A 22,393-nucleotide genomic window follows, 5' to 3' on the forward strand; every position below is an offset into this window, starting at 1 on the left:
GTGTTCTAGGATTATACGTGCATAAACAAATTGTATACATTTTGGCCTCTATCTATTCATACTTATGCCCACAATACACAGTACAGTTTTAAAAAAAAAACTAAAATTAAATGTAGCAAAATTAATAACATCTATTTGAAGTATTCACTTTTTATAAACCTAACTTTAAACTAAACAAAAATATAAGGCGCTCTTTTAACGCTATTCGAAGCGAATTTATGTATATTTTTTTATTACATTATCCAAAATGGCGCGTTTTTTTTTTTACTAAATAACAGATGTCACAATGGTTTTTTTTTATTTATTTTTTTTATACCGATTACTCATTTTTTTTATATTCGAATGAAACCGTACTGGTTTTAAATATTATGTAGTACATATTAATAATGATATCAATTCAATCGACAGAAGATTCAGAGTCCTCATTCTTGGTGCTGAGATGGAACGCGATTACAGGAATCGACCCGAGAACCATACACGAACCCATGCCGTAGAAGCACCAGGAGTAGCCGCCAGTGACGTCACGGAGGAGACCTAGAAAAAAAGAATATATTTTTGATAGCTAGCTTTTAGCCGCGACTTCTTTCGTGTTGATGTTGAGAATATTTGTAAAATCAAAATACAATAGGACCCGTTTTAGGTTCGTCAAGCTGTTATCGGCGACATGGCCGACTGAGCCGAGATGGCCCAGCGGTTAGAACGCGTTCATCTTAACCGATGATTTCGGGTTCAAACCCAGGCAAGCACCACTGAATTTTCATGTGCTTAATTTGTGTTATAATTCATCTCGTGCTCAGCGGTGAAGGAAAACATCGTGAGGAAACCTGCATGTGTCTAATTTCAAAGAAATTCTGCTACATGTGTATTCCACCAACCCGCATTGGAGCAGCGTGATTGAATATGCTCCATACCTTCTCCTCAAAGGGAGAGGAGGCCTTTAGCCCAGCAGTGGGAAATTTACAGGCTGTTAATGTAATGTAAATGCTATTATCAGTAAGAGCGAAACTTCAGAGCGTTAGGTAAAATTACTGCGTCTTATAACTATAATTTAGCAGTTCTTGGTCATTATTTTGTTGCGAAGTTATTTTAAAACTATGATATTTTTATATTCCGGAACACAACAGTACTAAGTATTGTTTGTTGGTGGCAGATATGATGAGTGGATGGTACTGGTGGTGTGGTGGTACCAGACGGACTTGCATAAAGTAAAAAAAGGTCTTTTCATAATAGAATACTCACCAGCTGTTGGAGGAACAGAAACAGCCGCCAAGCTCTGGAACATTCTGACCAGACCATATGAAGACGCGATGCGAGCGGTGCCGAATGCATCAGCCAGTAAAACTGGAACCAACAGGAACCAGCAGCCGAGACAGAGTCCGTAAGCGCCTGAGAAATATATTTAGATTTAGGGTAAAGTTCAAAACTTTATTCAAAATAAAGACACCACAGTTGTTTATTTTGTTAGCTTAAAGCTATCATCTGTTCAGAATGCAGATTCTACCGAGAAGAACCGGCAAGAAACTCAATAGTTACTTTTCAAAATTCAAAGAAAAATAACTAATAAGTTTCTTGCCGGTTCTTCTTTCACAAACATCTTTCTAATAATCACAAAATCAACCCCCAAGTAGTTCAAACAATGGCATTTTATAAAATGGCGGGCATGAAACGGAACTTTGAAAAAAAAATCAACCATATAAGACTTTAAATTTTTTATTACTATAATTATTTGTAACATCCCGTTTGTTTTTAATTTTATTTGGTGGAGCTCGATATTTCGACATTATCTACGAATGTCTTGTTAAATATCCCGTTTCAAATACTTATAGTAAAAATCAACCAGTCATATCTACCTGATGCAACCGCCAAACTCCACCACGAAGTCAAACTGGGCAACGACAAAACGGCGATTCCAGCAATAATTATACTGAAAAAGAGATTGGAGTTAGATATATCTGCGGACATTGAATACGTTGTCTTCCTGAGCGATTTCCAAATAAACGTACAGCTAACGGGAGTTACCAAAATGCACAAACGTGTGCACAGGCACAGATGCTATTTCCATTTCAATTATTTTCATAATCCGATGGAAAGCTACCGCATCGTATGAAGGAGGGTCGTGCACTGGTTTACATCGTACGCAGTTGGTTAGGTTTCCTTCGAGAATACCCGTCGTGTTCATGTTAAGCAGGATATAAATTTAATTTGTGAAATTAATGTTTAAAATACGTGCATTTATAAATTAACAATATTGAGTTCTTGGTCTTTTTTAGTTACTATTCGTATATACTGATTGTATATAAACTACGTAGACCTAGAGCCGGGTTAGAGGCAGACCAAAAGCGAGGCCAGTAGCAAATTCTGTTAAAAAGCGCTTGATCTGCTTTGGGTTCCTTTATTTGCCATCTTATAGGATACATTTTTGTGGGTAATTAAATGATTGGTCTAGTAGACAAATAAAGGCCCTGTTAGGCTCTGCCAAGTAAAAAAAGCCAGAATTGAGATTGTCTGGCAATTAAGAATAACAAATATTAGAAGAAACTAAAAATTGGAAACTGATTATACTATACAATTTATTTAAAAAACTACGCTCAGGCACTGATGAGTTTGTTTAAATATGCGGGGGCCCCCTTCGCGCGTGGCCTGTAGCAATTGCTACTTTTTCTATGTGGTTAATCCGGCATATAAATCAAAAACAATGAGATTTTTTATTACATTACATTAGAAGCCTGTAAATTTCCCATTGTTGGGCTAAGGCCTCCTCTCCCTTTGAGGAGATGGTTTGGAGTATATTTCACCACGCTGCTCCAATGCGGGTTGGTGGAATACACTTGTGGCAGAATTTCATTGAAATTAGACACATGCAGGTTTCCTCACGATGTTTTCCTACACCGCCGAGCACGAGATGAATTATAAACACGAATTAAGCACATGGAATTTCAGTGGTGCTTGCCTGGGTTTGAACCCGAAATCATCGGTTAAGCTGCACGCGTTCTAACCACAGGGCCTTCTCGGTTCCAATGAGATTTAGTTATAGACAATTTTACTAATACCAATATGTAATAATAATACCTTAAAATATAAGCCTTCCTTCTGCAAAACAGATGCAAATCACATAAATAACCCAGACCGAGGCGGCCGCATAAGTCCAAAATAGCACTTATTGCTACTAAATGACCTGAAAATAACAAATATTTACGTATTATTGGAGCTTTATATGGGCCAATTGCATTTAACCTCTTAAAGTCTTCTGTCAGTTAAAATGTTGCTGAAGTAATTTTGTTTAAATCATTATGGAATAAGTTCCAACCTCAAAAATCTGAAGTATTCGTTATGGATCTTTGAAAAAGTTTTTTTGTTTTAACTCTTCAAATATATTTGGAATATGATTTAAGTTATAGCAGCTGAGTTTATGGACTAGACCAAGTTATTAAACACAATGGAATAATACATTTTTGAAACCCCAACAGGGTGAGTACCACCTACTCATCACGAGATCATCTCATCAAGATTCACGCCTCGTTTGAAGATTGTCTGAGCCAGTGCAACTACAGGCACAAGGACCATAACAATTCGCAAGGTTGCTAGCACATTGGCGACGTAAGAACGTTTAATATTTCTAACAACACCAATATTATTTGATTTTCGACTTTAATTAATTTCCTTTATATAACATTTTTAGTATCTTAAATATGTATTAGTGTATAATAGAGATATATATTATATATATATATATGTAGTATGTTTAAGTATTAGTGTGTAAATATTTGTATGTAAGTTTATGATTGCACCGCCTACGACGTTGGTTTTAAAAATTCTCTCTCAGATTGGGTTGTCTGGAAGAGATGGCTAATTAGCCATAAGTCCGCCCATTGTACAACACTTTTTAGTTTTTACGTTTTTTTTAATTATTTTTTTTTATTTTACTAATTTTGTTTTACTTTTATTTCTGTGTGTTTCGTTTTGTTTGTGGTGTACAATAAAGTATATTTCATTTCATTTCATTCATATTATTGGACAATGGCGAACTTTGCCACGAATTTAAAGAAAATGTCTCACCAGCTGCCGCCTTGCTATGCCCGACAGCCACCGTGTACGCTGGTAAGTAGTACAAGGCGTACGGAGAGCCGCAGGACATGAGCGCGACGGACGCACACAGGAGACCAAAACGCCAAGACTTCAACAGAGACACGTCGAGATATCTAAAAGAAGAATTATCTGGTTTGAGAACAAAATCAACTTGTATAAACATATGCACCAGACACTTTAAAGTTTAAACACCTGGACCTTCTTAACAAGAGATACACCTTCTGTCCAATGGATCAGGAAATATGATCGGATATCAATATGAAAACAAAAAATGTTAAAATCTTTATATCACTAAGATTACCTGGATATTTTTTCAACACATCCCCGCTTCGCTTCTTTGTCTTCCACGTTTTCTTCTTTTAATTCTTCTTGTTCGTTCTTTTTGACATCGTTAACAGGCTCGGAGAGTTTGCTTTGAATGATCCTGCTCGGCAATGGAGGCTTAATATATAACGATCTGTAGAGACAGAACAATGATTTGTATTAAAGAAGTCATGTCCTGGTTGAACGCAGTTGTTTTTCAGTTCGAGAGGCAAGTCATACATTATGTATAGTGTAGCCACATTGGTCTGGGTTTGGAACACCCACCGGCAAAAACCCTCTGAGTTTCTTTCGCCGGTTCTTCTCAGGTCAGGATATTTTCACTGACATTTTACTTTTGGTAAGAGCACACACAAACATACATCATAATTAAATGTTATTATTGTAGAAATAAAATGTAGATTATGTTACTTCTAGATAAATTAGCTTCCTAACGAAAGAATTACTTAACTCGGTTCAGTAGTATCAGAGTTTATCGATAACAAACAAACAAGTTAATTGGTGTTAGGGCTTTTTGCAGGTACTACCCACTGATCAGATATTCTACCACCAAACAGCAATACTTAGTATTATTGGGTTGAAGGATTAATTATTTGAAGGGTGAATTATGCAAATGTTAATTTAGCTTAAAAATTTAGTTAGTTACGTCTTTTGTTTCGTTTTTTTTTTTAAACAAAAATATGGTTTTAAAATTTAATTAGTTACCACTTTTTTTTTGTTTGCTATTTTTATTTAAATGTTTGTTTTCTTATTTTGAAATTGATTCGACATTTTGTAAATTTGTGTGAGAATGGTTTGGTCTCCTGTAATAGGTTGTACATAGACAGTTTTAATTTAACGTAAAGTGAGCTTTGGATGTATATTATATACGGCTGTTGGGGATCCAAATAAAAACTAAATCTAACTACAGGCACAAGGGACACAAAATTATAGTCCCCGAGGTTAGTGGCGTATTGGCAATATGAGAAATTGTTAATGTATCTTACATCTACAAGACATGAAACTTTTATATACAAAATATCATAACTATGCCTTTGACCGCTGAAGAGTTGCTTTAGAGCAAATCCTGCAATGTACTGTCTGATCATGTTCATACTGTACCTTTATGAAAGACTTCAACATTAATTGGTTCTGATGTAGCTTGTATGATTTAATTTAAGCAAACTAACGAACATTAGAAACAGCTTCGAAATATCCCACTGCTGGGCTAGCCACTCCCTGTGAGGATAAGATATTGGAGCTTAATCCACCTCGATTCTCCGATGCTGGTGGGTGCACACGTGGCAGAATGTCATTGAAATTAGACACATAGATTTCCTTACAATGTTTTCCTTCACTGTTCACGAGATGAATTATAAACACAAATTAAGCACATAGAAATTCTGTGGTGCTTAGTTAGGTTTGAACGATTAAGGTACACGCGTTCTAACCACTGGACTATATCGACTTGCAACGAAAATTGCTAGTTAAATATCTTAATCTTACCGACTCAGCGTCCTTCCTCTAGCTTTATAGACACACGTGCTGTCTGTTGAGAGATCTTCAACGGAATGGAGAATTGAAGATGACCGAGTCGGTCTGAGACGCAGCCTCGCGACCTCACGCGGTAAACCTGAAGCCAAAGATTAGTACCACATTCATTTACTAACTAACATTGTTGATTATTTAAATTTTGAATATTATTTATCAATATTAAGATTTAGTAAAAGACGTGAAGTGTTAATAACTCACCAACAACTCCTAATACATCAAGCCCTTCCGAGTCTTCAGAATCCGACATTTGAGATTGTAAAGGTGGACGCGCGACTTGCTAAAATTACATAAAGAATTAAAAAACTTAATAATCAAGCCAAAATAATACTTTGGATCATTGTGTAATGTGTATTTTGTCTCACAGTGAAGCTTTTGTACTTTAGTTACAACTGTTAATACAATCTTAAATTACACAACTAGTTCGGTCACTATATTCAAGAGACGATCAGTTTTTTATTTAAGACTAGTGATCAAATCCAGCTTCTCACAGAATTCATATATTTAAGCACTCAGAAATAATGTCTTACTGTCGGTGCTTTTTTTTAATTGCATTATCCCCTACATACAAACAAAAAGTATATAGATGTCAGAATTATCTACGATGCGTTATTTAATTTGGTTAAAGGTTAGTGTCAGTTATGCATTTCTAACGTCAAAAATCAAAACGAATTTTTATTTATAACATAGTAAGCGGACTACAAAGGGTAATAAAATCAATAAATATATTTATATGTAGTCTTAATATGTTTTTGTATTTTGTTGTTGACTGATTTTTTTTACCGTAACTTTCAAAATAAGGAAAATTCAGATACAAAACATAATAAATTAGATTGATATAAAATAATTGAAAACTTATTTATAACTGGCCGTGTTAGTGACAATAATATGGTAAAAATGTACTTTGGCTCATACTGGATCATAGTGTAAAAAACAAACCTCGATGAGACTCGGGTGAATTATTTCGCTGAGGAGATTCGTCCTTTTATCTTCGCTCATCAAGGCGTTCTTCTGGTTCAATGTCAGAGTGAGTTCAGTCTCTGGTTGAAAGAGGTTCTGTAGCTTATTGTCTTTGTTTTGGACTAAAGTTTTACCTGAAATTCATAAAATATGTCATAAATTTGGACCGATAATTATTGTTTTAATATTGTCAAATAACCAGTGTTTATTCGTTTTTATAAATCAGAAGAAAAAAACAATTTTAGTTGATACTTTTTTTTTAAATAAATATATAAAGTTGCACTTTTGACTTATTTTGAAAAAAACTTAAAAAACATGATAACTCAAAAATGGTTCACTTTTGCACCATGCATATGGGGGTTAAAATTATCGCAAATAATCACCCCTATCACCTCCTAACGGGAATACGTCGAATTACCAATAACCCTGTATATATATAAAATAACAAGTCCTGACTGACTTCATAATCGCCCAGCGTAAACTATTTATATATAAGTTAGGGCATTGAAGTTTGGTAAGTAGAATTGTTTAATTAAGTAGACACCCACTAAATGAAAGGAATTTGGAAATTCAACCGCTAAGGGGTTGAAATTGGGGTTGAACGTTTGTATCGAATATTAGCGTACCAATAATGTTACTGAAGGATTTAAGACCTCCAAAATTATGCAACGGCACCAGACTAACAGGAACGGCACTCCATCGTAATGTCATAGAGGCTACAGTTATCACTGGACGATGGATGGATGAGAAACAGTGTATATTCCACGAGTATCTTTGATACCTTCAGAATACTTTTTTAAGTTTAAAAGGATACAGTTCGCGCTTAAAGTCTGCTTCGCCATGACATTTATTAGAGCACAAGATCAAATCTCTAAAATGACCGGAGATGACTGTTCTTCGCAAGGAAACGTAATACTTTAAATTATTCGGTTAATTTATTTATAACCAATTTCCACGCGAGCAAAGCCGCGGGCAACCGCTAGTATATAATATGGCAACACCTAATCTAGCAAATAAAAAAAATGCGTGCGTAAATGACTTATAGACATATTTGGTAATTCAATGCAGATTATGGGCTCATTTATAATCAACTAGTTGCCGCCTGGTTTCGCTCGCATTTTAACAACATTTCCTTGGAGTTCAAGCTTGTTTTGTAACAAAATTCATCAATTTCGATTCAGTGGTTTGGTCGTAAACAACAGACAGACAAAGTACTTTTGTATTTATTATATTAGTATAGATTATGACTCACCTTCCTGTATATCGTTGAGAAGCGTAGTATTCTCCGTGGTGGTGGTCGTGACGGGGGTGATAGGGCGTGGCGTGGGTGGTGGACGGTACAGAGTGGCCGAGACACACACGTGCAGCATACCGGCACCTAATTTAACACTAATTAGTGTACGGTTGGAATAAATTGTCTGTTGGATTTCTTTTGGAAAAGGGGGCCTTGGCTCACAGTGGATCAAGACAAGTAGTTGCTTTTTCTTTTTTACTTTATATAAGACATTAATCTTAGTTACTTTAATAAGTTATTAAGATTAATCCAACTAGAGGTGTCGTCTGACAGCCGTTTGGAACAGAGTTGATTTCGATATATATTATGTATTAAATAACAGTCACGATGAAATAAATCAACAGCGTATGAGAATTTAAATGACAAGATATTTTTTTAAATTTGAAATCCTGTTTGAACTAATAGATTAACATGGCCCAGTGGTTAGAACGCGTGCATCTTAAGCGATGATTTCGGGTTCAAACCCAGGCAGGCACCACTGAATTTTCATTTGCTTAATTTGTGTTTGTAATTCATCTCGTGCTCGGCGGTGAGGGAAAACATCGTGAGGAAACCTGCATGTGTCTAATTTCATCGAAATTCTGCCACATGTGTATTCCACCAACCCGCATTGGAGCAGCGCAGTGGAATGTCCAAACCTTCTCCTCGAAAGGAGAGGAGGCCTTAGCCTAGCCGTGGGAAATTTACAGGCTGTTGATGATTTACAAAAAAGTCATATAACCGTATATAATTGAAATATATACAGAGACAGAGAGGCAAAGGTCGCCTGGCATAACGCGTTTTCCTTGCGCGTTAAAGATCTTCGTTCCAAAAATCAACTGCGTATACAGCAACTCAAACTCAAACTCAAATTCCTTTATTCAATATAGAATTACACTTACTTATTGATAGTCAAATTAAACACTACCACCGGTTCGGAAAAGGATCACCCTGACCTGAGAAGAACCGGCGAACGAAATTCAGCAGGTCTTTTTTTTTATCAAACTAATCAAACACATATATTTAATATGAATAGAAATAGCCAACAAACTCATGATAGAAGTGAAACGTCTTAAATATATAACCATCTTTGTCTTTCTCTAGTCATTATATCGTTTTTCTCGCTCTCGCATGACAAACTTACCCAAGAGCAAAACGGTTCCATGTAGCCCGTACGTGTCGACGAGTTTCTCAATCAGCATAGGAAAAACAAAACTCCCAGCTGCCGTCCCGCTGACGCAAATACCATTTGCCAGTGCTCTGAAAGAGACGGTAGATACTTGTAAATATTGACGCGAATACTGATGAGGTCAAGGGTTCGGTAACAGCAGCCAATCAAGAGAGACCAGCCACCTACACGTGACATGTTATTCAAGTGCCTGCATGAACAGGTACAGAGCCGTCTCAAGCTATGCTGGTTCCCACACACACATAGCTTGAGACGGCTCTGGACATAGGTAACCGATATCTTTCAACTTTTAATATAGACTATCGTCACAAGTCTTTTGGTAAATACGTTAGTTATTTCAAAAAAATCTGAAAATATTATTTATTATTCGCAAACGTGTAATGTGTTGGTTCTTCGGGGCCCCCACAGGGTGGCACGTGATCCGTGTGCCCTTATGGTAAAGACTGTAGTGCACTCTCTACCCTCCTCTCCCTTACTCATAATCCGATGGGAAGGCAAATCCGACACGATCGAAAAAAAATCCTGGTGTAGGCTGTACGTGCTTTCCGCGAGAGGCACGTCATTGCATACAATCGGGATACTTTTAAGAATATTTGACTGAAAAACATACAAATTTTTCATTGGTCCGAACTGGTCTTGAACCCTGAACCTTATAATTTTATACATCGCCTCCAGACAGAGGCATTTAATAATAATAATTGTTTATTAGAAATTACAACCAAATAATGTTCATGGATATATCACGCCTTATGAACAATATTACAATTTGTACGTACATTTATTGTATGAGTACGAGCGCCTGAACTAGGCCGAGCCTGTGTCTCAGACGCTAGTCTCTTCCTATGACGTTATACAATATACATACATACAATAATATTAAACAATGTTTATACGTTTTGATATTAATAATCTTACCTATGTTTATCAAAATACTGCGAAACTATCACGATACCAGGGGTAGTGGACAGGCCCCCTCCAATACCTGTAAATGATTATAATATATATTTACTAATATTATGTTTACACAGAGCCGAGACGGCCCAGTGGTCACATACATCATAACCGATGATTGCGGGTTCAAACCCAGGCAAGCACCACTGAATTTTCATGTGCTTAATTTGTGTTTAAAATTCATCTCGTGTTCGGTGAAGGAAAACATCGTGAGGAAACCTGCATGTGTCTTATTTCAAGATAATTGTGCCACATGTGAATCCATCAACCCGCACCAAGACTTAGCCCAGCAGTGGGCAATTTACATGCTGTACATGTTGCTGTTTACACGTACGATTGAACAATCAATCGCCTTTATAAATGATTATGTTAAGAGCACGTGTTATTCAACTGAAAAAAACATCCTTGGAGTTCAAGTACACTTCATGCAAATTCGGTTCAGTGTTTTGACACTGAAACAGCAACAAACAGACATACAGACGGAGTTATTTAATATCAGTATAGATTATTAATAATGTAATATTACCCGTCATAACACCGAAACTCAGCAGTAAGTGCAGTAATCCTGTGCTAAAGAATGAGACGGCGAGCCCCGTAGCGCAGAACAAGCCCCCGATGAAAACGACGAGCCGACACGAGTATTTCTCGCAGAGCGCTGATGATAAAGGAGCTGAAATTGAGATTATTTTATTATTTAGAGTAAATCGGAATTATTTATCACATAAAAAATACCGCCATCAGTAAATATGACATTTTGGAACGATTTTTCCTAAACTACGTTTATAGATAAATCCGCTTCAATTCACGTTCACACAGAAGCAATGCAATTCTGTAAGAATTCGTTTTATATCTAATTAGTAATATGTTGACAAATGAATTACAGTGACACGCCATTTTATCCCCGATATATTTTATAATTATCATATTCAAAGTAATTCTGACTTTTGACACTCGTGTCCTCTAAACTACTGGATTTGTAGGATCGTTTTCAAGGTATTCATTAAATCCAGATGTCTTGTATGTGAACTCGCCCTTAGAACTTGCCGGATTCAAACTCAAACTCAAATTCCTTTATTCAATACTAAATTATTGATAGTCAAATGAAAAACTACCACCGGTCCGGAAAACAAAACTGACCTGAGAAGAACCGGCGAAAGAAACTCAGCGGGTCCTTTTTTTTCAAAACCTATGCGCTATAGCGGACATATATAAAACGTCACGTAGTGTGCATCTACCCTTATTATTTTTATTGCATGTTAAAACTCACCCAAAGCGAGGCAAAGCGTTGACAAAGCTGCTGGAATCCACGACGCAACACTCTCGGAGGAATCAGGAAATGTTTCCATTATTTCCACATAAAGTACCCCATATGACTTAAACAGCCCCGCGACCCAGAATTGAACCATGAAAGCGCCGAATACGACCACCCAGCCGTACCCTCCGTCTGGAGGTGATGATATACTGGAAAGGGAATTACATACGTTATTAAAACCGTGATATTGCAAAGGACTCTTCTGCTTTTGAGGCTTGGAGCTTATTTCACATAACTTGAAGATCTTTTTTTATGGTATAGGTTGGCGGTCGACCGTATGAGCCACCTGGTAAGCAGTCACCACCGCCCATAAACAATAGCGGTGTGAGAAATATTAACCATTCCTTACATCGCCAATGCGTAACCAACCTTTAGAACTAAAATGTTATGTCCCTTGTGCCTGTAGTTACACTGGGTCACTAGCCTTTCAAACCGGAACACAACAATACTGAGTACTGCAGTTTGGCGGTAGAATATCTGATGAGTGCGTGGTACCTACTCAGACGGGTTTGCACAAAGCCCTACCACCAAGTCAATTACTCGTGATATTTTAATTCAACAATAAACAATAAAGTGTTTTACTGGTTTTAAACCGCATTATTTTAAGATTATCGCGTTCTAGCCACTGTGCCATCTTGGGTCTCGCTTTGTATGTTCTCCAGGAATTGGAACAGCTCCAAACAATCTCCTAAAACGGTCAGGTCCCTTGACGTGGTATGATAAGGTCGATTCTTAGAATATAATTGAAAATGCTTTGTACAACAGACTCGGACATATTTCCAAACAACGTGACATTGTCTAAGCAGTAAGGGGATGTACACATAGAACTATTTTAAGATAAATTTAATTAATATATTTACTAATATGGTTAAACCCCCGAGAAGTTTTATCCACATGTACGTTATCTATTTGTCCAAAAATGCACTAAAAATATTTTAGAAGACTTAAAAAAAGAAAACAACTCAAGAAACTTAATTTTTTGCGCAGAGGATCGCAATTGCGTTTCAACGGGGAATCATTGTCGCCAGAATCCCAAGCGGTCAAGATTTATACAGCAACTGTTTTTAATTCATATTTGTATCTATTTCTTATATTCATTATATAATAAATAATTGATTCCCCATACAAAATCTCACCCCCTTTTATGCCCTTCTCCGGGACTCGAATTAACTCCATACCGAATTTTATCTCAATCGGCTTAAGCGTGATGACGTAACAGAGTTACTGTCGAATTTATAATATCAGTAGGTATATTCATAAAAATAATTACTATTCGAGGAAAAACAAATATCATAATCAACAGTAACCCTGCCGCAAGGCTCTCTAAATAATCTTGGGTGCAGAACCGGATCTACCTTATGGCTTTTTGGGCTTCAGCCCAGGGCCCCGTGGATTCAAGGGGCCCAGCTAAGACCAGTCAATGTCAAAATTAGACGATAATGCGAAAGAATCCATAACTTTATTAAACTAAACAGATCGTATGGTTCGCAGCGCTGCGAGTCCGGCAATTAATCAAACCCATTCAATTAATTTAATTCAAGTCTACGTTCAGATATGTCTTAGGTGGGCCCCTAAGTAGTGTTAGCCCAGGGCCCCCTAAACGGTCCGGCCCTGCCTGGGCGTGGCACGCATCATAGTTGATTTGAAACTGCACTCAAGCTCATTAGACTGTGTACATATTAATAAAGGAAGTTGGTTCTTTAATGCTTTTTATGATACCATTGTTAGTATACTGACACACGTGGACCCTGAAAGGCTGGTAATATTCTCAGGAATTTAATACTGTAACTAGCTCTGCCCGCGACTTCGTGCGCGTTTAAATTTAACAAAGTAAATTATTGTTGTAGTCTACGTTACTCCTTATTACATCAGCTATCTGCCAGTGAAAGTCCCGTCAAAATCTGTCCAGCCGTTTCTGAAATTAGCCGGAACAGACATACAGACTGATCGACTGACAAAAATTTTAAAAAATGTTTTTTTGGTATATGTACCGTGTATGCATACGTATGCATTTAGTTAAAGCGGTTATTTTAATAATTCAAAAAGGACTTAAATTTAAGGCGACCTTTTTGTAATTTCGCCTACCTACGTCAAACAAAAAAACACCACGAACTACAGAAATCAAAATGGCGTACTTACTCCGTGGAACCGTTATGAGGTCTGAGCTTTCTCGACGCGGCTAGCAGCGGGCGAGCGGTCACCGAGGACAGAGTCAAGAGGGAGTCCTCCTCCTGGTCCGTAGGTGACATCGCTGACAAATACGCGCCGACTTGCTGTTAAAATAAAAATGGTTGCCGTGGGCTATCCCAAAGAGATGGACATATACCATAGTAGACGTTTCGATCTATCTCGTAGGGTTCAGCCAGCGTTTGCAATGTAAACGCAAATGTGCTTATTTACGACATAACTTCAGAAACCTCTAAAATTGTCAGTGTTTCTCTACTATATTGAGCATGTATTATACATATAAACCTTCCTCTTGAATCAATCTATCTATCAAAAAAAAGCCGCATCAAAATCCATTGTGTAATTTTAAAGATCTAAGCATACATAAGGACAGACAGCGGTAAGCGACTTCGTTTTATACTGTGTAGTCATAACTACTTATCATTTTCACTTACAGTAGCTAATGGCAATTCTAAGAGCAAGCTGACAGGTCTCTCTCGGGGCTCGATGCGTTCGCTCTGCTCGGGCGGCGCTGATTGAATCGACAGCAGTGATCCCGCTTTGTCCGGTGACAAAACCTGACACAAAAAAAGAATCCAATATAACCCTAATAATATTTACAGTAAATGCTTCGTTAGTCCAGTGGCATAGACCTCCAAGATCCTGGATCCTGGATGAAAAAGTTATAAAGTTTTTGAGTATAATTGTCAATATTTAAGCTGCTATGCCTCGGGTAGCAGGAAGGCGCCTAAACTTCAAAAATTTATTTAAAAAAAAGTATCAATTAAAATCTATTTTTTTCTTCTGATTTATAAAAACGAATAAACACTGGTTATTCGTCAATATTAAAACAATAATCATCGGTCCAAATTTAAAAATGCGAGACGCAAAACGATATTATTTCAATATTTCTTCCGCAAAATTTCCTTAAAAACGAAAAAGATCGTTATGAAACTTCTCATGCAGATTATTTTAAATAAAATTTTGACTTATTTTGAAATAAAATCTAAAAAACATGATAACTCATAAATGGTTCACTTCTGCACCATGCATATGGGGGTTAAAATTATCGCAAACAATCACCCCTATCATTACTATAATTCTCCTAACGGGAACACGTCGAATTACCAATAACCCTGTATATTTTGGAACAGTTTTATATTAGGTTATTTAAAAAATTGCCTTCGTTGAATTATTCTCAGACGTCATTATTTATTTAATTATGTCTGTTATTTAATACATAATGTATAAGCGACTTCGTTCGAGTCAGTTGTCCCACGACGCCTATTTACCTTCTACGTAAATAGTCATGTTACTGTTATATAATAAGAAACCGAGCCGAGATGGCCCAGTGGTTAGAACGCGTGCATCTTAACCGATGATTTCGAGTTCAAATCCAAGCAGGCACTGAAATTCCATGTGCTTAATTTGTGTTTATAATTCATCTCGTGTTCGGCGGTGAACGAAAACATCGTGAGGAAACCTGCATGTGTCTAATTTCAACGAAATTCTGACACATGTGTATTCCGCCAACCCGCATTGGAGCAGCGTGGTGGAATATGCTCCAAACCTTCTCCTCAAAGGGAGAGGAGGCCTTTAGCCCAGCAGTGGGAAATTTACAGGCTGCTAATGCTAATGCTAAAAATGCTATTACTAAGAAAGGAAGACATTGAAACTTAACAAACCGTATCAAATGAACTTTAACATTATATTGATTCATTTTAACGTGACGCAAATATCTATCTAACAATTTACTTGGCAAAGTTTAAAGCGTGACTCACAAAACACAAATAATACCATGCTGGCAGACCCGCCGGTATTTGTATAGATTCAATCACGTTTTGGTGACTAAGCGACTTTGAAATTATTTAAAATCTACTTTACCATAGACATAAGCATAGGGGCAGATATTCAGGGCCGGATCTACAGTATGGCTTTTTGGGTTTCAGCTCAGGGCCCCGTGGATTCAAGGGGGCCCCAGCTAAGTCAAGGCAATGTCAAAAATAGACAATAATGCGAGTCCTGCAATTAATCAAACCCATTCAATTAATTTAATTCAAGTCTACGTTCAGATATGTCCTAGGTGGGCTTCTAAGTAATGTTAGCCCAGGGCCCCCTAATCTTACGGTCCTGCCCTGGAGATATTAACAATATGTATTAACTAATCTTGAGAACTAAGATACCTTAATTTTTCAATACTAGGTACATATTTAATTACGTATTAACGTCTGGTAGCAATCCGCTCACATACGGAAAAACTACAAGTATCTAAAGCCAACTGACAAATAAACATCGGTTCTAGTTGTATCCGACAAAGTTCTACAGTTGCTGTATAGTATTTAACTTCTGTGCTGTACACGCGCTTTCCGCTTTTTCAAATTAACTCCTCCACGCTGGTTGTCTGGAAGAAATCGCTGTTAAGCGATAAGACCGCCTGTTGTACATTTCCTTTTTTTTTAATATTGTGTTATTGAATGTAAGTTTTTTTTTTTTCTCGTGTATGTACAATAAAGAGTTATTATTATTATTTTATTTTTTACAACAGTTCCTTCGTTATTTATAAATAATAAATTAGTTTGAAAAATTAAATGGCAACTTCGCAAATAAATCGTAGCGTCTCATCGAGTTTCCGTGCAAATCCATTGAGATCTTATTCTTCAAATGTTAAAACGCTTTGAAGAGTTCTGGCTTCGAGTAATACTTTTTTTTATTAATTATTAGGTATATTGATATTTTTGTGAGCGTAATTTCAGAAAATTAAAATCAATGTACTTTATTCAAGTAGGTTTTTACGAGCACTTTTGAATCGTCATTTTGCAAAACTATATTAAATGGGGCTAACACCGGTTCGGAATGTAGATTCTATCAAGAAGAATCGCCAATAAACTCAGTAGTTACTCTTTTCCAACATTTGAAAGTACATTATGTTACTTAAATACATATATAATATATCATGGCAGTGAACAAGTACTAAATGTAGAATTATACGTCCTATTTTTTTTTTTAACAAACGATCGACAAAGTTAAAAATATCTGCGCAACTTTATTATAGACATGAATACCTTTTTACCAAGGAGGATTTACTGATATTGCGGAGTCGGAAACTTGGCGTTATAAGCTTATCCTTGCGTCTCGTGCACATACAATGATTATCACTGATTCTATCAAAATAAAAGTTACTGTGAATATACATAACATTGTTGTATGTATATTGTGACCCAAAAGTATTCCTACCTTATTAAATACATCGTGAAATCTCTAGTAAAGCAATACAAGTAACATGACGAGATCTGCTCCTGGTAATGGTTCCAAATTAAATTGGCTTTCCTCAGTATTTTTTTAAGTGATAACTTCTTACGGGAATGTAAACTGCTTCGTTACGTAACGCGTTACGCCGCCAGTCTGTCTGGCTTCCCTTACTCTTACGCATACGGCAGCGGTAAGCAGACACACACGTTATTCGTATTATTTTATAATCAATAAAAGATTTCATTAATAAATAACCTTTCCTTACGTCATCATATTAATGTACATAACATTTAAGTAACAACCTAAACTTATCTTAAGTTAAACAATTTAAATATTAAATAGTTCAACTTAGATTGGTTTAAGTTATCACTTCTGTGTTCTGTCTATAAATTTACGGTACCTCGACAATTGGATCCGCTGACAATTCGATTGAGCACGACGCCGGGGCTGGTGTTGTTGTTGGGGCTGATGAGCCGAGCATCTGTCCGTCCAACTTCGACAGTTCCTGTAAAAGGAATACATTTTATATATAGATATATCTCTTGTGGTTGGAAAGGGCTTTTTTATTTGATGGTATAGCTGTGTGCAAGACACGTCTCGGTACCCCTTAGTACTTTGCCGTTTCATAAATTCAAATCATTAGTAAAAAATACATCGGTAAAGAAGGCATATTATTCGATACAAGAGTATATAGATGATAAAAAAACGTGGAGTTAATGCTCGTTGACTTCCAGGCAGGATAATAATAATAATAGCCTTCATTTAACAATTTTACATAATATATTTCGTTCTTAAATACTAAATTTTAATATTTGACACCAGTTTCGCCAAGATTGTCTTGCTTCCCAGCATAGGCCTCCCCTAAAGCTTGCCACAAAGTACGATCTCGTGTCTTTCTTCTCCATGTAAAACCTGCTGTTCTTTTTATGTCGTCTTCCCACCTGCGACGTTGTCTTGGATACCATTCAGTTATATCCTTGGTCCATTTATCTTTTTTGTTTCTGATCATGTGACCCGTCCATCTCCATTTTAGTTTTTTGATGTAATATGTCACATCTGTAACTCCGGTTTGCTTTCGAATTGTTTTTAGTTTTATTTACAGGCAGGATATATTACATACATATATAATTGTATTTAACTAACGTGTCTGTATTTTTAGATGTCGAAAAAGAGTAACTACTGAGTTTCTTGCCGGTTCTCCTCGGTAGAATCCACATTCCGAACCGGTGGTAGCTTCACTTAAAATAGTTTGTTAAATGACAATTCAAAAGTGCTTGTAAAAGCCTACTTAAATAAAGTATATTTTGATTTTGATTACTTAAATACTTCAGACGTTAAAGCGTAAGATACTTCAGCATTTGTAGTATTATATTAACATAAAAACTTTATTAATTTAATTCGAATAATGTGTTCAGTGATTAAACAAACGACGCGGAACAATGTCATGGGGTGAGTTGTTGTCACAATAGGCTATTTGATTAGTTTTTAAAATCCATTTTATATTATTTAGTAGAGGTTAAGGAACCCAGTAAAAGTTGTTTTTTTTTAATTCTAGTACATATTTGCTAAAAATTTCAAATTAATAATTCCATATTTAAATAGCGCGCGAAAACGCTACTTTGACAATATGGCGCTGCAATGGAGTCGGTGACGTCACTTTCCTGTATTGTAATCTGTGGCACATATAATCCACATACAGTAGGCAAACGAGGTTAACCAGCAAGTGACGTCATCATAAGCCCGACCAATCAGGAGCGTTTTGGGTCACGTGACAAACGTTTATAAAAATGCATTTTTATTTATATATATTTTTGAATAAATTAATTATTATTTTCAACTTTCGTTAATGAATGACCATTTTTAATCGCATAATATATACTGATTACAGTAATTAAGACTCATATCCTTGACAACCCAACATTCTATCTAAACCTCTACTCAGTTCTATTTTGTAAATATAAATAAGCTTTAATTTACAAAGCTTGTTCGTGGAATACGATAATTATAAATCAAAATATTCTTTATTCAAGTAGGTTCATAAAAGCATTTTTGAATCGTCATGTTGTTGAATTAAATTTAAAGCTACCACCGGTTCGGAATGTAGATTCTACCGAGAAGAAACGACAAGAAACTCTATAGTAACTTTTTCCCGCCATTTTAATTACAGAGTGTGCCAGTAGAGTTCAATTAACTCTATATTTCCATGACTGGAAATCAGCAAATACTCCAAACTTTTTTTATCATAAATATAATTGTCGAATGGAGTAATGTCTAATTATCAATGGTTTTTATAAAATTAGGTTAATTTTTTTTTAATAAAAAAATGTCGCTTCCCCCTGCCAGCCATCAAATCAAACGATACTGAGTAAAAAGAACAGTCGCTAAACAAATTACTGGAAATTTACTAAATTAGTGATATTTTTCGCGAGTTACAATGTTTTCGGGTTTATACCTAACAAATTTGACAGTCAACTATTTTTATGAAGAAGCCCTAATAATAACCAATTATAATAATAATAATAATACATACGACATTAGAAGACACTTAATGGTCAATTTTCAAACGATTTATTTAAAGCGAGCGCCAGACTTGCAAATACGTTGCAAATACGCAGCATAGAGCTAACTTCGTACGTCTCGTAATATGTTGACTTACAGTGACACGCCATTTTGATAAGTGTATCCTATGAATTTTATCCTTTTAATTTTATAGTTTTAATGGACAATATCGCAAATCACATTTTGACATTTCAAGCTCACTGTTCTGCGTTGAGTTCGATTTTTGAAGTGATGACTTCTTATGAGAAGGTAAACCGCTTCGTTACGTAACGCGTTACGGCGCTAGTCGCAGGGCCGGATCTACCGTATGGCTTTTTGGGCTTCAGCCCAGGGCCGCGTGAATTCAAGGGGCCCCCAGCTAAGTCAAGTAAAGTCAAAGTCAAAAATAGACCATAATGCGAAAGAATCCATCATTTTATTAAATTAAACAGTTCGTATGGTTTGCTGGCTAGTCGGTCTGGCTTCCCTTTCTCTTACGCATAAAGCAGTGGTAGGCAGGCTCGTCCTCTCTCACTCTAACCCACAACACTAGACGTATTTCGGACAGTTTAAGTCATCACCTCTCTCAAGCGTGACGCATTTGTTCACGCGTATTTTGTTATTTATCAAAGAATACCTATACAGTTTAGTTCACGATGACATTGTATGCATTCATTATTTAAAAAAGAGATACTCGGGACACCCGGCTGGAAAGAAGTTCTTTTTCATGTTATAAGTGGCAAACGAACAGGAGGCTCACCTGATGGAAAGTGACTACCACCGCCCATGGACATCTGCAACACCGGGGGACTTGCAGGTGCGTTGCCGGCCTTTAAGGAAGGAGTACGCTCTTTTCTTGAAGTTTCCCAAGTCGTATCGGTTCGGAAAAACCGCCGGTGAAAGCTGGTCCCACAGAGTGGTTGTGCGAGGCAGAAAGTGTCTTAAAAATTGCGCTGTTGTGGAATTTCGGACATCTAGGTGGTGCGGGTTTTGCTATATATTATTTATCAAATAGCAGACACGATGAAATAAATTAACAATGTTTGAGAAGAATTAAATAACAATGACATACTTGTTATTACAAAATCTGTAGTGTGATTTAAAAAAATAAGTTTAAATAATTTTATATAAAACCCTATATAATAGAAAGAGACGAAAACAAAGAAAAAGAGGGGGAATGGTTGCCCATATCATAACGCTGTTTGCTTACGTGACGATTTCTGCCAGTTCACTCTACCGCATCAAGACGCAGTGGATCAGCGCGGTGGAATATCAAATCAAATCAAAATATACTTTATTCAAGTAGACTTTTACAAGCACTTTCGAATCGTCATTTAACAAACTATATTAAGTGAAGCTACCGCCGGTTCAAACTCAGTATCTCTTTTTCAACATCTAAAAATACAGTCATGTTAGTTAAATACAATTATATATGTATGTCATGTCTCCTGCCTGGAAGTCAACAAGCATTAAGTCCACGCTTTTTTATAATCAATATACTCTTGTATTGAATAATATGCCTTCTTTACCGATGTATTTTTTACAAATTATTTGAATCTATGAAACGGCAAAGTTAAAAATGTCTGCGGTTTTTTATTATAGAAACGGATAGCTTGCCCCAAGAGTGATTTATTGACTTTCCGGAGTCGGAAACATGGCGTTATAAGCTTATCCTTAATTCTTGTGCATAATAAATAACCTCCAAACCTCCTCAAAAGGGAAAGGAATCCTTTGCCCAGTAGTGGGACGTTAACAAGCTTTCACGTTAATCGTCTATAACCATCGTAATAGACCTTTATTGCAACTAAAACGATAAATATATAAAAAAGTATTGATTGGATTGAAGAACATGGTGCAAACCATATGGTTTCAACGGTGTTCGCGTTCGGTGCACTCATTCGACGCGAGTGTGGGCGCGACATTATAACTGCGCTTCCATGGCTTCAGCATCTTGCTTCATTATTATGTAAGTGGTTTTTAAATAGCCTGATTTATTTTCTACTACTAATATTGCTTGCTATGATTTCGCCAGCGGTTTTTCCGAACCGATACGACATGGGAACCTTCAAGAAAAGAGCGTACTCCTTCCTCAAAGGTCGGCAACGCACCTGCAAATCCCCCCCACATGCAGATGTCCATGGGCGGTGGTAGTCACTTGCCATCAGGTCAGCGTCCTGGTCATTTGCTATTTATCGCATTAAAAAAAAAATTACTAGTTGGTTGATCTTCAGCTGACTGGCACAAAAAAGAATATCCTTCCTTGGAGTTCGTTCTTGCTTGGTAAGTAATTTAATCGGATTCTGTTTCAACCCCCATAGAAATATAAGTATAAATGAAGAGGAAATATTTGTTTGTTGTAAATCGATAAACCCTGAAACCGAATCGATTATTAGCCGTTAGCAACCGACCCATTAGTAAAGTAAAGTAAAGTATGTATTCTTAAAGTTACTAGCTACTTAGCTATTTACTGAATACCGCGCAGGCAAAGCCATCGCCATCTATAGTTTGATTCGATCTCTCATCCATCTAAGTGTGAATCTGATAAGGGGCCATTCATTTATTACGTAAGATGATTTAGGGGGGAGGGGGTGTACCATGTCTTATGTTTTCTTACAAGGGGATGGGAAGGAGTTTCTATAGTTCTTACGTAAGATAAAAAAAAATTAAAATTATTTAAAAAAACGCGAAAACCGCGCGATTGTTGAGGTTCGCTCGGATGCGTACCTTTAGAACCTTTGAAATTACAAATAAACACATTTCAAAAAGTTGTTACTTTGAAAAATAAACCAAACGTATATTCATTTTATCCTTTTGATTT

The 22,393-nt window shown here is 36.5% G+C and overlaps 1 protein-coding gene across 1 annotated transcript in view; it reads right to left on the reverse strand.

Moving 5' to 3' along the window:
- Positions 1–294: 294 nt before the first annotated feature.
- Positions 295–22,393, reverse strand: part of LOC113391368 (monocarboxylate transporter 12-like) — a 37,051-nt gene continuing 14,952 nt past the window's right edge. The window contains exons 2-18 of the mRNA XM_026627312.2: positions 17,438–17,542; positions 14,244–14,366; positions 13,762–13,895; positions 11,578–11,771; positions 10,837–10,980; positions 10,275–10,341; positions 9,315–9,430; positions 8,150–8,275; positions 6,877–7,031; positions 6,139–6,217; positions 5,893–6,019; positions 4,388–4,543; positions 4,057–4,199; positions 3,070–3,175; positions 1,851–1,924; positions 1,240–1,386; positions 295–534 (exon numbers count right to left, since the gene is read on the reverse strand). Of these exons, the coding sequence (XP_026483097.1) occupies positions 398–534; positions 1,240–1,386; positions 1,851–1,924; positions 3,070–3,175; positions 4,057–4,199; positions 4,388–4,543; positions 5,893–6,019; positions 6,139–6,217; positions 6,877–7,031; positions 8,150–8,275; positions 9,315–9,430; positions 10,275–10,341; positions 10,837–10,980; positions 11,578–11,771; positions 13,762–13,895; positions 14,244–14,366; positions 17,438–17,542 (2,133 nt within the window). The 3' untranslated portion in view covers positions 295–397. The remainder of the gene's footprint in view (positions 535–1,239; positions 1,387–1,850; positions 1,925–3,069; positions 3,176–4,056; positions 4,200–4,387; positions 4,544–5,892; positions 6,020–6,138; positions 6,218–6,876; positions 7,032–8,149; positions 8,276–9,314; positions 9,431–10,274; positions 10,342–10,836; positions 10,981–11,577; positions 11,772–13,761; positions 13,896–14,243; positions 14,367–17,437; positions 17,543–22,393) is intronic.

The sequence above is a fragment of the Vanessa tameamea genome, chromosome 31 (assembly GCF_037043105.1).
Source record: "Vanessa tameamea isolate UH-Manoa-2023 chromosome 31, ilVanTame1 primary haplotype, whole genome shotgun sequence".
NCBI classification, from domain to species: domain Eukaryota; kingdom Metazoa; phylum Arthropoda; class Insecta; order Lepidoptera; family Nymphalidae; genus Vanessa; species Vanessa tameamea.